Here is a 16,219-nt window from a genome sequence, read left to right as displayed (position 1 = left end):
ATGTAAGGGCTGGGTTCAAAAAAACCAATACAAAGAACTTATAAATGGGAAGAAATGCTGAAATGGCAGTAAGCATGTAATGCAAAGTTAACCTAATAAGAAGCTTCTTATAAACTTTCTGTTGTAGCAGAAAGCATTCCCAAAGTGTGGGTAACCTAGAACCTAAAGGTGGCCTCAGGTAAGGGATTGATTGCATAGATAAGGGCTAAGGGAGCAAGCTGCTGAAGGCAAGTATGATATGATATGTGAAAAATTAAATTGTGGAAAATTACCCTGGACAAAATTGCTAAAAATGCCACAAACCTGAAACATGTCCATTGAAAGGAGAACAATGAGATGCCAATGAGGTATGGTCCAGTTATTTCAAGATTCTTTAGAGAAGGGGGTGTCACATCAAAGAATCACCATCCTCCAAAAGTGATTGGATGATGTCATCATTCCCTTCCATTTATCATTTACCATTAGTTCCAAATACCATCAGTCTCAGTGTGAGAATCGCTTAAAATTAGAGTTCCCATTGTAACTAGGTCATGTGTTACATATAAAGTTGCAACCAGCTACTAATATGATGAGAGCTTGTACTCATGCCAAGTATTTTCTTCACAATTCTGTGAGGAAGGTGGGAGGAATATTGAGGAAACTGGTGCTCACTGTGTAGAGTTTCTCAGCTTTCATAATGGAAAGTAGAAAAAGGCTTCACTTGCATCCAGGAGACACTTGAATTCAAATCCTGCCTCTAACCCTTAATATACAAGTTGTTTCAAGCCATCCATAGATCTCTGTCATTGAATTGATATCACCTCAAATAAATTCATACCTGGGAAAGACTTTAGTTTAGAAAGGCCAAGATCACCCACTATAAACCAAACCATTATCAGTTCTTTTGGCTTTTGTCTTCCCATTGAGTGTGGTGTTCTCTTCTTTTGTATAATATGATCATTCTTTGGGAGCAGGTTTCTTGGGGAGATTTTCTGGAGGCAGTCTTAGTTTTAGTTCAAAGTAATAATCCACTTCAAATGCAGCCAGCTGATAAAATCCAAACGTTTATTTTCTCCTTCCATGATTTCTCTCTTTCCTTGGGCCCAGTTAGCTTTCTTAAAGGCCTCTCTCCCTCCTTGGTTCCAAGAGCTTTTGCAGCTTGTCTTTTGGCTCTTCCAGCTTCTGCCTCTAACTCAACTCCAATTCAATCTCCTCCACTGACTGATTGACTGACTGAAGCTCTAAGAGCTTCTTATATATGATCTCTTAAAGGTGTGAATTCAAAGGTTGACTCCTCCTCTGAGAGTGGGATTATGGGAGTGTGAATTCACAAAGTTACAAAGTTTTGTGTATCTCCATACTTGTGAACTCCAATGTGTGAATTCTCAAAGGTGTAAACTCAAGCATTGTTTCTACCAATTCCAGTGAGTTATCACCTTGTTTCAAGTTCTGGCTCATAACAACTGGACTTTGATAACTTTGCAGGAAAGAGGCTGATGACTTTGCAGTTCTGCCTCACTTGAAATCCAAGTCTGGTGATGCCATTGATCCTCTTCAAGAGGACAGCTCTCCCTCCCCCCCAACAAAAAGTTATCTATCCCTTGGACAATCACCTGATTTGAGCTTTTTTCCTCATCTATACAATGGGGGTAATAATACTTGACTGCTGGCTAAACATAGTTTTTGCAAAGAAACTGCCTTATAAATTTCAAAACATTATATAAATGTGAATGGTATTGTAAAACTATTAAGTGTCAGAATTGGGATTTGAACCTAAGTGTTCTGATAACAAAGTACACTGCTCTTTCTATCATTCCACAATAATGCATGTTGGTAAGAGATATCTTATAAGTAATTTATTTCAAATGTGTATTTACTTCATCAGCCCTTCCATATGAAAATAACCTTATCTCCCAAATAACTTTAGCTTACTTTGACTAGGAATTACTAAGCATAGACTGAATTGAACATAAAATAGAATAAGAATCTATTTTTAGTTTCTGAACTAATGTTAATGAACATACACATGTGTATGCTGTGTGTATGTGTACATGTATATGTATACATACACATACATACATTTATGTGTGTTTGAGTGTGTGTGTGTATCTTTTAAACTAGTCATGTATAAAACCCATTTGGAAACCCAAGCATGAGTGATTAAAAAAAAAAAAAGTTTCTACCTTGACTTCTTTTACCCTCTTCAAAAATTCAAAAAGCTATCCCAATTATTTTAATCAATTAATTAACCTGCAGGTTTAATATGTTCAAGCTTCCCTACAGAATATATAGCTGTAGCCAAGTTCTAAATCTGCCCTTACTTCCTCCTCACAAGCCTTCTTAATTAGGAGTTTGAGCTCAGCTGAGTTTACTGTTGCATTTCCTTACATCCCTGCTGCCCCCCAAACAAGTCCTTGAAATCCAATCTTTCTTGAGGCTGTCTTTTATATCAATTACTTGGCTGGGGATTATGCTTTTATTCACTTCTCTCAGGCCTGCTGAAAATTCTATTCATCTTTCCAACCTCTTTCTTTCTTAAGGCTGCTTTCCTCCATGTTCTCCTTCCCATTAAGTCCCACTGCACCATGTTTGAATTTGTTTTAATATAATGATCATGTGCTACTTGGCATTATAGTTGTTAATCTTCCTGCCTAGATCATAAACTCCAGAGTGGGGACAATATCTTAGTCTTCTGTTCATTGGAACTTAGTGCAGAGCTTTGCACAAAGAAACTGCTTAATCAAAATGTTGGATTAAAATAGCATTAATCCAGCCTACAATCTTTTTGTAAAGCAATCAGTTTTATACAAGAACTTGATGAGAGGCTATTTGGTTTTATGGAAATCTCACCTTAGAATAAATTAGAAGATCTAGTTTCTAATCAAATCTTTGATACAATTGTGACTTTAGGAAACCACTTTTTGGAATCTCTGAACCAGTTCCTTTATCTATTTTCAGGAGATGATAATGTGAGGATCAAAGGAGAGAGTGTAGAACAAAACTAAATATAAATGCTATGTTAGAAACTGATTTCCTCAGGATGGAAGCTTCCTCTAGCAATAGGTTATATCCTGTCTGTACTTAGTAGCAAAATCTAGAGTTTGTTAAAGTAAACAAAGGCAAGTGACTTCAAAGTTATAGGACTAATCATTGTGGAAGGTAAATTTAAAGCCTATGCAGAGCTGGAAGAACCCTTCAATTTCATTCTCCTCACTTCTCTAGTAGAATAGCTACCCAACCATCATAAATGGTGCTGGGAATAAGAATGAGAGCTTTGAGCTATTAATACTTTAATTAATGTCCATTCTTGATCTGTCTAAACTGTTTAAGGATTTGTCTTTCTGAGACCTGGGGAGCTACTTTTATCTTTATTGCTTATTAGCTGTGCAACCTTAAGCAAGTCACTTTCTTTCTAGGCTATTTTCTTATCTGTCAGTCTGGGCACTGGCTCTACCTGAGCTCTAAAATCCTTCCCAGTTCTAAAAATGCTTCCATTTTCTAAGCAGAATCCTTACTATCTCCTTAGTGAGTCTTTCTTACTAAGATTTAATAAATTAGCATCCTTTCTTCATATAAGCATAAATCTAACTTTAAGTTAGATATTTTTAACCTTTTTATGTGTATCATGGTCACCTTCAAAGTAATAGTATTTTAAAACATAAAAAATAAAATCATAAGATTGCAAAGGAAACCAATTATATTGAAATAAAAAATGTATTTTTCCCCATTCAATTTCACAGACTCCCTGTTAAGAATCTATCCAGACAGGAGTGGATTTCAGTTCAAAATTCATAGCAAGAAATCATGTCCCTGGATAAGCTTGTCTTACTATGTATCCCTCTACTTGGATTTCTGACTGAAGCCCACATACAGTTCTGAGATGGGGTTAAGTTTACAGAAAGGGAAGAGAGGGGCTGTTCAGTGGAGGCTAGTAAAAAAATTAAAGCAGGTCAATTCACACCAGTAAATGCTCAGATAGTCAGTGGGGAGGCAATCCATTAACCACACGGTGGGATGAGCTTGCTTTATGTCTTATAGTTTTCCTATGGGTAAGGCCAAGTAATGTTCAAGCAGTTGCACTTTTAATCTGGTACTAATTAATGGCCACTTAAAAGTGAAGTGTTACCCAGCTCATAGAGAGGAAGAACTGAAGGGTAGAGTCTAAAGTCTGGGGGGGTCTCTGAGCCTCCCCCAGAACCTGACAAAGATGCTAATTTGCACTTTCAGCCAGGGGCTCATTCAGTGATCTCAAAGCACACTACAGATAAGAAGTTAATAACAGCTTTCAAGGGAATTTACAAATAGGAAAACAGAAAGGCTAATAATGGCCGTCAGCAGAGAAAGTTAATGGCATTAATATTCATGGATGCTTCTTTAAGTATTGAGATTGCTGCTCAGCTCTAAGTGGCTTGGTTCTCTAGGTCTCTAGTTTACTCAGCTATAAAATGGGTCAAATAGAACTGTCTTCATAGGAAAGCTCTGGATTCTCAAATAGCTCTGGATTACCCCCATAGATGTGGGACAGAAAGGATTTTAGGAATGGCTGCCTGAAATATTTACTTAAGATTCTATTTTGCTTTATGATTTCAATTTATGTATACAGATATATCTGATATTCTCCCAGTTTCCATTATTTGAAATTAATTCAACCCTCTGATAATCTAACCACAGAATGATCAAGTTTTGTATCCTGATGACTGTTTCACTCTTTGCTCCCATCCATTCCCTTCTACAAAATGAGAATCCTTTTGGTCAGGTCCATGGTTTGCTTTCTCCCACATTTTTCCCTGGGACAGAATTAGTGGCTAAAAGTTGGGATTTCAAATGCTCTATAGAAAAGGAATAGAAAGGAAACACCAATATTGCCTGTACATTTGCAGTAAAGAAGAGTGTCTGAAACAGAAGTGGCTGAAACAGCATCCTAAATCCAGTCCCACATTTCCCTGGTCTGTAACTTCATGCTGAGATTACTTAAGAAGCAAAACACAAAGTAAAACTTAGGGACAATGTGTAAGGATATCAAAGTATCCCAATGATAGATGGGCTAATAGGAATGGAAAAGTATTGGGAATATTTCTGTCAAGCCTGTCAAGGATATTGTATTAAATTTTCAGCAGCAAAATGTGTATTCATAGCTACTCCCTTAGTCATTGTTTCAGCAAAGGGAGATGGATCTCCTGCCACTAGTTGTTATGGCAGATAAAATGCTTTTAATAACAAGAAGAGCTGTTTGTGATATACTTTTAATTGAATCAATTTTCCCTCCATTAATACAATCTTCTAAAATGAGACATAATTTCATAAACCAGTCCATGCTCTCTTCAGGTGAAAAGCCCAAGACAAATTAGTTCTGGGCTACCTTTAATTATATCATTTCCTGTCCTTTGGAAACTAATCATAATATGGGGGGGAGGGGAAGTTTTTGAGTAATGCAACCCAGAAAAACTGTTTTGTTTTATTTTTTTTTTAGTACTTATAGGGCTATGGTGCTTCCATTTCCAGGCAGCCCCATCAGTTTTCTATCACTCTTCTGTGACTGAAATTCAAAAAGAGTTGAGGCTTAGTCAACACAAATATGCAGCCACTGATTCTTGAATGTCTTCACTCAAAAGAATATCTTCTTGAAAGAACAACCTTGCTTTCACTTTTAGAACTGTAATTAGAAGGCAAGAACAGATGGTAAAGACTCAATTTAAAACTGTGAGTCCATGACTTTAAACCTTAGGTGCCAGATAATTGTTCACATGCACTAGGAGTGGGATTTGCATTCCCTTTATGTGATGGTGCTTCTGGATACTGATGAGGGAGTGTGTTTCTCAGGATAGATCCTTTTGATGGTACTGCCTGCTAAGAAATAGAACTTCAGCTAAGTGAGCAATGGGATATAAAAACCACCTCCCAATATTTAATTAAAAGAAACAAACATTGGTAATGGAGAAGCTGCCATCAATTATTTAATGCTTAAGAAAGGAATGGAAATAAATCCTGAACCTGAATACTTTACACTCCATTGGGGAAATGCGGCTAAGCACCCGCCAAAGTTTTCCAGTAATGAAAATGATTCTCAATCCACTCCCACCCTTGGCCTTGTTTTACAAATTCTTAGACAAGTTGAGTAGACCCAAGGAAGTTGCTCATGAATAATGGGGCTGAACTACAACATCTTGAAGATTATAAATAAATATATTATCTGTTAATGTTATTATTGATTCCAATTTTTTTTTTTAACTTTGGCAAAGTAAAACACAAATCCCCTTAACAGACAATCAGCTTTCAATTTAGAGTTCTCTAATGGTCCACAAAGTCATTGCATTTTCAATCACATATGAACCTAGTGGTTTAAGAGGTTGAAAACATTCTGATCTGCAAAAAAAACAGTATCCCCAATGTGGTACTTTTCTTCTTAGGGAGCACTGGACTTGTTACACATTGGTAAAGGTGAGTGAATCCAAAGGCAATACTACTGGGCTACATTTGAAATGCTACTGAAGAGCCATAAGGAGCTGGGGGAACAGGTCCCAGTAGAACATGCAGATCAGTCATCAGTGCAGAGAACCTTTTGTTGGCAAGCAGAATGCTTCTTGGAGACAAGCCAACAAGCCAAGAATCCAAAGGAGAAATAGGAAAATCAACAAGGGTTTGTTTGCTGGTGAGACATTTCTTAGTCTCTATGATGATTAAAGCTGGTGAAGTCTTGGAGAGGCCTGGTGGCTAGTCAGAGGCCAGCTAAACTGTCCCACATCCTCAATGCCAGTTGGTACTTTAAAGCTTTATTCTTAGAGGCAAACTAAAGGACAGGATTTCTAAACACTGAAGCTTGAATTCTAAACCTATCCAACTAGAATTAGGACACAAAACTAATCTATGGCATTAAGGACACCCACAGAGCTATCTGGAGAAAGGTTGGCTAAGGTGAAGAATGCCAGCTCCCTTTAAGGGGTAGAATATCTTCTTAAGTGGTAACTATAGATCTTGATGCAGTGATCCCAACAATCCAGCACCAGGAGCTGCCCTTTAGGAGTAAGAGCAATGTCTACAGGACAAATGAGTCCTTCCCGGATAAGGACATTGTAGCCACCACCCTTAGGGAAGTGTAGGATCTCCTTTCTGCTGCTATCAGCAACAATGAGGTCCCCACGAGCATCCACACACATACCAGCAATACAGCGGAAGTCTTCATTCTCAGAGAAGAAGTGGCTGATCTGACGGCCCAGCTGCCCATCAGGACCCACAGAACCAATGGAGAAACCACCCTCAAGGTGGTGTTCAATCTGTCGATTCTCCAGATTGAGGCCCAGCCCCTGGGTGAAATAGATAGTGCCCTCAGCATCACAGGTAACAAACTTGGGACGAACAGCACCACAGAGACAGTTGAATTTGACGACTCCAGCTGATCGGTCAACTGTAAAACACCATAGCTTGCCTCCTTCCACATCAGTGACCACAAACTGACCCGAGGGCAGAGCAGTAATGCCCCAGGGCTTGCTCAGTTGACTCCGATGGCAAGCAATACAATGGCCTTCTAAAGTATACACTTTGACAGAATTGTCATAGCTGTCAGTCACACCAATCAGTCCCTGACAATTCATGGCCACTGACAATGGGGTCAGATTGGGCAGATCAGCTCCAAGGAAACTGAGCACAAAACTGTCAATGCCACTGGGACTGCGCCGAATCTCCTTCAGAAAGCCTTTGCGGGAGAAGACCTGGATCCGGAAATTGCCTCGATCAGCCACCAGCACTTCACCCTGATTGGTGACGTGGAGACTGACAGGCAGATTGAACATGCCTGGTGTGCTCCCTTTAGCACCCATCTTCTTGATAAAGTGGCACTGTTGTATGCTGGCTGCCGCCTCAGATTTTCGCTGACGAGAAGGTGAGGACCGGGGACTAGGAGTCATATCATCTGGGCTCCCATCCATCTCCCGGATTGTTATGGAGGTGGCGTCAACCTCTTCAACCCAGGGCTCGTCTATATTGACTGTTCGGGGCTTCTTGACTGCCTGGCCAATCTGGAGGGGGCCAACATGACCCATTTTAAGGAGCTCCACATCCTGCAAGGTCAGTTCCTGGGGTAGGTTGGATGTCAGCTCTGGCTCCTCCTCATCAGCTACCTCTTCCAAAATAGCCACATCTGCCTGTTTGAGCTTGGCGAGGAAATAATCACAACGAGACACAGCCTGTACCTCTGCAATATTTAGCAAGTATCCTTGTTCTTCCATCACTTGGCTATTAGCTTTTTCCACCTCTGCCAGGGATCCTGTGAAGAATTTGCGTGAACGGGCCAGCTCCTGCTGAACCCGTCGTTCTTCCCGCCCGTATTCCTGTAGAACTGCCTTGTAACGGCTCTGCAAGTCTTTGGAGACCCTTTCCAGGGTCTCCTTCCGCAGTTGCAATTCTTTGACCACCTCCCGCAACTGAGCAAGCTTCTCACCAAAGTGATGGCGCCGCTCCTCAGCTGCCTCCTTGATGGGGAGCACAAAGTGTTTGGGCAACGAGTGCTTTGCTGTCCTACAGGGCTCACAAAGCAATATGCCACAGCTCTTGCAGAACTGTCTGGGTAGTCTCCGCCCACAGGTCCGACACATCAGCAGTGACACGGCCTCATTCAGCCCTCCTGTGTCAATGATCTTCAGTATGGTCAGGTTGTCCGCTAACAAGGATAAGTTGGTGATGCGCGTGACCTTGCTACAGAAGGGGCAGCGGACGCCATTGATGGTGCTTGCCAATAATTTCTCCAGACAGTGCCGGCAGACAGTGTGGCCACAATGAAGGAGCTTGGGGCGCAAAACCTCTTCAGTAAAGGATTCCAGGCAGATAGGGCATTCTAGCACTTCACGAAGAGCATCCAGATTCATTTGAGAAGCTGTAGCCATGGCCAACTGAGAGGAGCTTTCAACTAGTATAGCCTGAAACAGAGTAACTCACTGCTTGCTTTCATTCCATAGGGTTTTGGTTCCTGTCAATGAGAAGAGGGACAACAATAATTCATTTCCCTAGCCCCTACACCCCACAAACATATATACAATCTATCACTGATAAAAACCTATTTGGTTATTTCCAACTTTATTTGACAGACTCATCCCAGAGCCCATATTTTTTATGGTTTAAAATTCAGTCCTAAAAAAAAAAAAGGCATGAGGAGCAATAGCAGAGGAAGGAAGACACTAGAGATAAATACTGGTCTTACAAATTCAAATATAGCTTGTGTATTTTAATGATGTACAGATGGCCAAAAGAGAGAGAGGAAATATGTATTAGCTGTGTGGGCAATGCAGAAATGTAGGAAACACTTTGAAACCATAATTAATTCTCTTTTGTTTGTATTAATGTTCTAAGGAAGGCAAGAAGCATAATCAAATATATCATATTCAACTTTAGAAGAGTGAGGTAGAAAAAGTATATATATACATACTATACTATATACTAGAATATACATATATCTATGTACTAGTATATATACTATATATATATTCTATGTACTAGTATATAGTATATAGTGTGTATATATATAAATTATATATACTAGTATATAGCATATACATTTATCTATATACTAGTATATAGTATATAGTAAAAGTACTCAACTTTTATGTATCTGCCCCAGATTCCTTGAAAATGCAATCTCTTCCACTAAGATCCAGAGCCAGATAAGCAAGGGAAGAAGACTTTAGCTACTACAAATAATCCAAAAAGCAGATATCAAGCATCTACTATACAATGTTATGTAAGTGCTTACTTAGAACTGGCATCTTAGGGCTCCATCCATGAAATCTCTCAATCCAAAGCCAAGGGCTTCAGCTTTTTTTGTTTGTTTATTTGTTTCATTTTGTTTTTATATAAGTTCTGGACCACCACAATGAAGGTTCCATTTAATGAATAGATATTGTGTGTATTAACCCACAATGCAATAATCTAGTATTTCTGAAGCTGACTCTATAGAGGGATTAATGAGACAATTCCATCAATTTTTGAAATGCCAGAAAATTTTACAGCTATAGTTGTATACATACATGCATGTGTACATGTTTATGTGAATATATACATATAAATATGAGGGAAATTATACCAATCTTTCCTTTCTTAAATTTTTCTTGTCTTATCTCATATCTCTCTCTCCCCTTTTCTCCCTTTCCTCATCCCTTCCCTCCCTCTTGGGGACACAGGTATGCTTGCCATAAGAGCATGAATTCCTATGGTTGAGATATCAGGCAAGTATACTGTCATTTAATAGATACTTGCCTTCATACACACACACACATATATATAAGGATAGAATAAGTTCCTCTTTTTTCTTCTACCCATAAATATTACTAGGTGGTGTAGTAGACATAGCACTAGGCCTGGAGTCAGGAATGTCCAAATTCAAATTTTACCTGTTCATTTATAGGCTATGTGACTCTGGACTATTCATTTGATCTTTGCCTCAGCTTCTTCAAATGTACAATGGGATAATAATTGCATCTAACTCGAGTTGTTAAGAGGATCAAATATTTTTAAAACACTTAATACAGTTTCTGACATAAAGTAGGCATTTAATATTTATTTATCTTTCATCACTCCCCAAATGCTAGATTAGTAGAGCCCGAGCATAAAGCGTATTCTATAAAACCACAATAGATTCTAACAAACAAGATACATTCTTAGTGTAATCCTGTGTCATATATATCAGGGCAAAAAAAAAGACCCAAATGCTCTGAGATTGCCAAAATTAAAGAAAGCTAAAAGAAGAGGCATCTTTGCTTTTTTCACCAAGGCTTAGAGACCTTGACTCCTTTCCAGATGCCAATCAACTTAGAGACTCACTCAGTATCTTCCAAAACAAACTACCACCTAATTTAATTATACAGAATCCAGTGTGCATTTGAAAATATTTGAATTGAATCTTAAATTTTTATAGTAGTTTAAGGTTTCCAAAGTGCTTTTCCCAATAGAACTTTGCAAGGTAAGTAATCTATAATCATTTCCATTTTACAGATAACAAAAGTGGAGGCCAGAGAAACATCACGGTTACTATGTAGAAATATCGAAATTAGACTACAGGTGTTTGTACTCCAAACCCAATGCTCTTTCTACTAACACCATGGTTTATGTCTATTCCATGAGAAGAGGTTCAGCTCAGGACTTTCACCTTGCATGCACTTACAGAAAGGAACTGACTTCTCTATACTGATTCTATGATCTGGAACAGGAAAGAATCCCAGTATGCTTCAATTGCCTTAAGCCATGCCCGCCTTGGAAGCACAGTTCTTTAAGGATATTAGACAAGACAAGAGTGGCTAAATTTCCCACAACTTGTCTACATCCTAGAAGCATCTCTTAGATCATCTAATGTGGGAGAATCCCAAAATAAAAGGTAAGAGACAGGCTATCATTAAATGGAGAGGCTTTACCTACAGGACATTAGATCCTCAAACAAATTAAGCTTTCAGTTGAAATCATCCTACCTTCCTATACTCATACACTGGTATGAGTGGATGTACTAGCAGGTATTTTCTAAAGTCAACTTAAGCTGATGGCAAAAGTAGTTTTCCAGCTTGAGGCCTTGAAATATAATGTGCATTACAAATATCCCTTTCCTAACATACATATTTATGCTGTTTATGGACCAGACCAGTTTAGGTAGCGTTTTGTGGATTATTTTCTCCCCTACTTTTATGCAAGTTTTCTAAGATACAAATTCTTATCCTGAATAAAAGAATGACCATTAGGTAAACAGCTGGCTTCATACTTCACATATTCTCCCCTAGGGAATGATCATATATATTCCAGAGCAATTGGTGGGACTAATAATCTTCAATGAGGCACTGTTACTTCAAACTGATATTTGATCAGTTTGGTATGCTAGAGCAGGGAGAGCCATTTAAGACTGTTCAGGTACACTGGCTGGCAACAGAGATTAAACTCATCAGGCAAGGATAAGCACTGGGGAGGGAAGTGGGGGAGAGGGTTTACAAATGACTCACTATAACAAAAAAGATAACCCCCAATCACTCAATCCTACTCTTCTTATGAAAAACCACAGAGCCTGGAACACACAATAAGAAAAATAGAGGATCTGAGTACTTAAGCATAACAGAAACAAACCTGTCAATGATGAAATCAAGTGCCATCAGTTAATTTGTTAATAGTAGGTTTGGTAGAAATTTCTTGCCTGTCTTCTGTCTTTATCTGAATCTTGAAACAGAGTTCCCTATATCTTCCACAAACATTTGGATATCAGAAACACTAATAACATCCTACCAGCCAATATTACTCAGCTACGCCTGAAACAGCACAGCAGGGGGAGGAAAAAATCATCCTCCCACTCCCAGGTATTTCCAAACTCATCTCAACTTACTTGTTAAATCAGAAATAGGGCAATGAAGTCAGATCGCTTGGGTTCAAAACCTATTTCAGCTGTGTAATTTCAGATATGTGATTCCCCATTTGTGGGTCTCAGTTTCTTCATTTGTAAAATGGGGGTGGTGATGGTCAAAACAATCTCTGAGATTCCTTCTAGCTCTGTATTCTATGATCTCTATGATATTTCTGCTCTTTGCCTGCCTTTATTTAACTCAGTTGAATTTAAGGCAGGTTTTGATAAAGAAAATAACAATGTAGGGAAGAAAGTTTAAAAAGAATAATGGAGACCTATGGAGATCCCTAGAAATTTGTCCAAAAAAACAAAGCTACCCTTCCTTACGCCCTTCCCTCAAAATATTATAGAGAGATGGGATTCAAATCTGTAAGAGGCCTTAGAGATATAATTTCCCTTGCAAACAGATCAGGAAACCAAGTCCCAAGAGATTGTGATCTGTCCCAAGTCACACAGTAAAGTATACAGCCAGAATCTGAATCTGAACTTTTAATAAAAATCCAGTATTCCTAAAGTCTTCCCCTTCCTTTGAAAATTCTCTTACCAACATATGTGCCTTCTTATTCGCCAAGGGCAGCATCACAGGAGAATTCTATAAGGCACTTGAGAAAAACTTATCATATTATGAAGAAGCAGGATTGTGTCTGTTTAAATTATTAAGAATTTGAAGAAATCCCCACTATAGCATACCAGACACATGATTATTCAACTTGTTTGAAGACTTCCAAGAAGTGGGAATTCATGTTCTCAAAACAAGTCATGTACTTTGGGAAACTTCTAAATGTTAGGAAATTCTTCCTGATAACTTGCCCAAACTCACCTCTCTGAAACTTCTAGCCATCAAAAAAGAACAAGTAGGCTTTTTCCCTCACATGACAGCCTCTCAGATACTTGAAAAAAGTCATCATGTCTTAACTTTCCTCTGAGGGGCAGGAAAAAGACTTGGCCTATTTAATAGAATCATGTATTTTGGCAAATGATATAGGACTTGAGCAGTTCTTGCTTTCAATTTTGACTTATTCCAACTCCCAACTCTTTTAACCATGCTTAGTCTAGTATTTTAGGGCGTGTGATTTTATGATATTCTATAATTCATCTATATTTTAGTATGGCTATTTAGTGTTATTAAATTATGTGAGTCATGGCTGAAAATAATAATCATCTGATAGCCAACCTTGTAAATATGAGCTCCTTCTTACTTAGCTAGGGTGGCCCTTGGATGAGAAATGCAAAATATATTCTAAGGTATTTACTCAAAGTCTTTATAAACTGGACTCATCTGTCAGAGCTTATGTTCACCTGGTATAGCTTGTAAGAGCCCAGGATTAGCTCCCTTGCAAGGGATTGGAGAATTTCTGAATTTAAATTAAAAAAAAAAAAATCCAGTTGAATGTAGTTGTAAGATCTTGTCTAAGCAGACAGAAGGTATAGTGAATAGAGTCAGAATGATCTGAATCTTTAATGTGGTCTCATTCATTTAGTGGACACTAGGATGTCCCTAGGCAAGTCACTTAAGATATTAATCGCCTCAGTTTCTACATCTGTAAAATAAGGCTAACAGCTCCCAGGACTATTGTAAGGATCAAGTGGGATGATGATTATAAAGTGGGTAGTAGTGTCTGGCACATGGTAAGCTCTATATAAATGTTAGCTATTACCATTACTATTGCGATTACTATTATCATTCTTGCCAAGCAGTGTCTCAGAAAACAGTTGGTTCTCCTCATCACTGTTATAACTGGCTCTATTATTTGCTGAGTAATGCCATCATCCACTCTAAAATGTCCTGGAGAAATTATAATGGCATTTTACTTTCTTTTTCTGACTTCTGTTCTATAATACCTTGAATTTTACTGGAAGGGACCAATCATTTATTTAGCTCCTCTTATGTGTTAGGCACTGTACTCAGCATTTTACACATATCTCATCTGATTTTTACAAGTTTAAGTGACCAGTGTCCTATAGCCACTAAGTGTCTGAGAATGAATGTGAACTCTAGTCTTCCTGACCCCAGTCCAGAATAACTACTCTAACACATAGCTACCATCAGGGTACTGGCCTTAGAATGGAGCTCTACCAAGCCTCATCAGCCTAGCTGGACTAGTGTCTTGCAGAGCCTCAGATTTCATTAATCCAAAGATCATCTGATCATTTGCTAGGTCTCCAGAGGAGAAGATTCTTAATCAGGAGTGGTTTAAACTGGACAGCCTCTGGGTTCCCTTACAAGTCTGGGATTTTGAAGACCTTTGTATTTCTCCCTGACTTGAAGAATACAGTGAGCAGCCATTTTCCCATTCCAAGTAGAAAAGTGACAGCATGTCTGCTTTATCACTTTCTAGGCCATCTGTATTTGGCTTCTGGTGAGTTCTGGGTACTGCAGGAGGATGCTGCATGAAAAACTCAACTTGGACTCTTCAGTGAAAGTAACCAGGGGTCAGAGGGACATACAGACCAAAACTATACTCTTGCTACCATCCGAGTTCCTAAAACATGGAAAGTTAAAGCTATAAGAGCTCTTTAAGCGTGAAATGTTAGCATACAGAATTTCAGAACTAGAAAAGGCTTTTAAAAGCACTTGTGCAATCCCCTTCATTTTAGAGAAAAGGAAACTGAGACTCATTGGATTCTGTGCCTTAGGCCTGACATTCTAAGTCTACTAAAAGAACCCAGCATAAGGGCAGGGCTAGAGAAAAGGGAGAAAAGTAACCTGAACAAATCCTCTTTACAGACCTTGCCTATCTTCCTTCTTCCTAAATTTCACAAATATGAGCTTGTCCAAGGTCACACAACTCATTAATAAACTAGCCTAGAACTCTCCTGAGCTCTTTCCCCCATGAACAGCAGATCCCTAAAAATCTTGTTATAATGGATGCATTTGAGAGATTAAGCTGATGAGAGCTCAGTTATGCTTGCCCTTCATTAAAGGCTGAGAACGGCCACCTTAGTGACCAGTGAGCCCCCAGCTGTCTGAGGTCCCGCCTCTCACCAGGCTGACACTTCTCTGGGTCACAGATGTGAATCCTGAGCATCCCGACCCACTGGGCACCACACCCAAATTGCCCTATTTCATAATTTAGACAGATCAAACCTCCAGGCCCTCCCTCATTTATGACACTTCCCCAATTTCCCCGGACTTTCCCAATGACCTCTGGAAGACCCTTTCCACCCTGGTTTCTCATGAGGTCATTCTAAAACGGTTTCTTCCCCCGGCCCTAATATTAGGTTCTCTGCATCCTCCCCCCCAACTCCATCCCAGGGTGTCCACCATTAGCTGCATTCCCAGCTGTCCCCCAAGTGCGGTTTCCCCTCTTGCACCAGCCCAAGGGCTGGGGGTATGGGGAGGGTCTCCTGCAGGCCCCCTCCCCCGGTTTTCTCCCTGCCCCCTACTCCCCTCCGCCCCTCGTCGATCCTTTGCCCCTCCCCCCTAGGGGTTTCCTAGGTCCGGACCGTTCCATTCCCTGGACGAAGCAAGAGGTGTGGCCAGGAGATGAAACGCTAAGGCCCTCTCGCTGCCCAGAAAGGGGCACACACCCTCCGCTCCCCGCTCCCGCGACCCCCAGTCTCCCCCGCCCCTCCTCTCCCTACCTCTCTACCTGGCCGCCTGCGGCTCTCGACGCAGCCTTTACCGACGGCTTTTCTGCGCACGCGCGACCAGGCGCCCCCCTGGAGGCCAGCGAAGGTTCGACATACGGTCTGTCAATCAAACTTTGCTTCCACCTCCTTCCACCTCGGTCGTTTGGGAGTTGTAGTTTTTTCTCTAGCTGAGCTAGCTTGGCCCGGGAAGAGGATAGAAAAAACGGAGAGGTGTGGGTCCTACTGCGGAGAGAGATAAGGGACGAGGAGGAGACAAAGGAGATCTGTTACTGCCTGTGTCAGAGACGG

The 16,219-nt window shown here is 39.9% G+C and overlaps 2 protein-coding genes across 3 annotated transcripts in view; one reads left to right on the top strand and one right to left on the bottom strand.

The window, feature by feature from the left end:
• Positions 1 to 16,219, top strand: part of ASTN2 (astrotactin 2) — a 1,134,072-nt gene that overhangs the window by 756,240 nt on the left and 361,613 nt on the right. The gene's annotated exons all lie outside the window — the stretch shown is intronic.
• Positions 5,207 to 15,970, bottom strand: TRIM32 (tripartite motif containing 32). Its single transcript, XM_051979523.1, has 2 exons — positions 15,923 to 15,970; positions 5,207 to 8,938 (listed from the first exon to the last, which is right to left on the bottom strand). Exon 2 carries the CDS (start codon positions 8,853 to 8,855, stop codon positions 6,912 to 6,914), a length of 1,944 nt encoding a protein of 647 aa, XP_051835483.1. The 5' UTR covers positions 8,856 to 8,938; positions 15,923 to 15,970; the 3' UTR covers positions 5,207 to 6,911.

The sequence above is a fragment of the Antechinus flavipes genome, chromosome 2 (genome assembly GCF_016432865.1).
Source record: "Antechinus flavipes isolate AdamAnt ecotype Samford, QLD, Australia chromosome 2, AdamAnt_v2, whole genome shotgun sequence".
NCBI lineage: Eukaryota > Metazoa > Chordata > Mammalia > Dasyuromorphia > Dasyuridae > Antechinus > Antechinus flavipes.
This window is presented reverse-complemented; position numbering and strand designations above follow the sequence as displayed.

What these genes read in the sequence shown, in the direction of transcription:
- TRIM32 (XM_051979523.1), bottom strand. Translation starts at nt 8,855, where the DNA reads ATGGCTACAGCTTCTCAAATGAATCTGGATGCTCTTCGTGAAGTGCTA.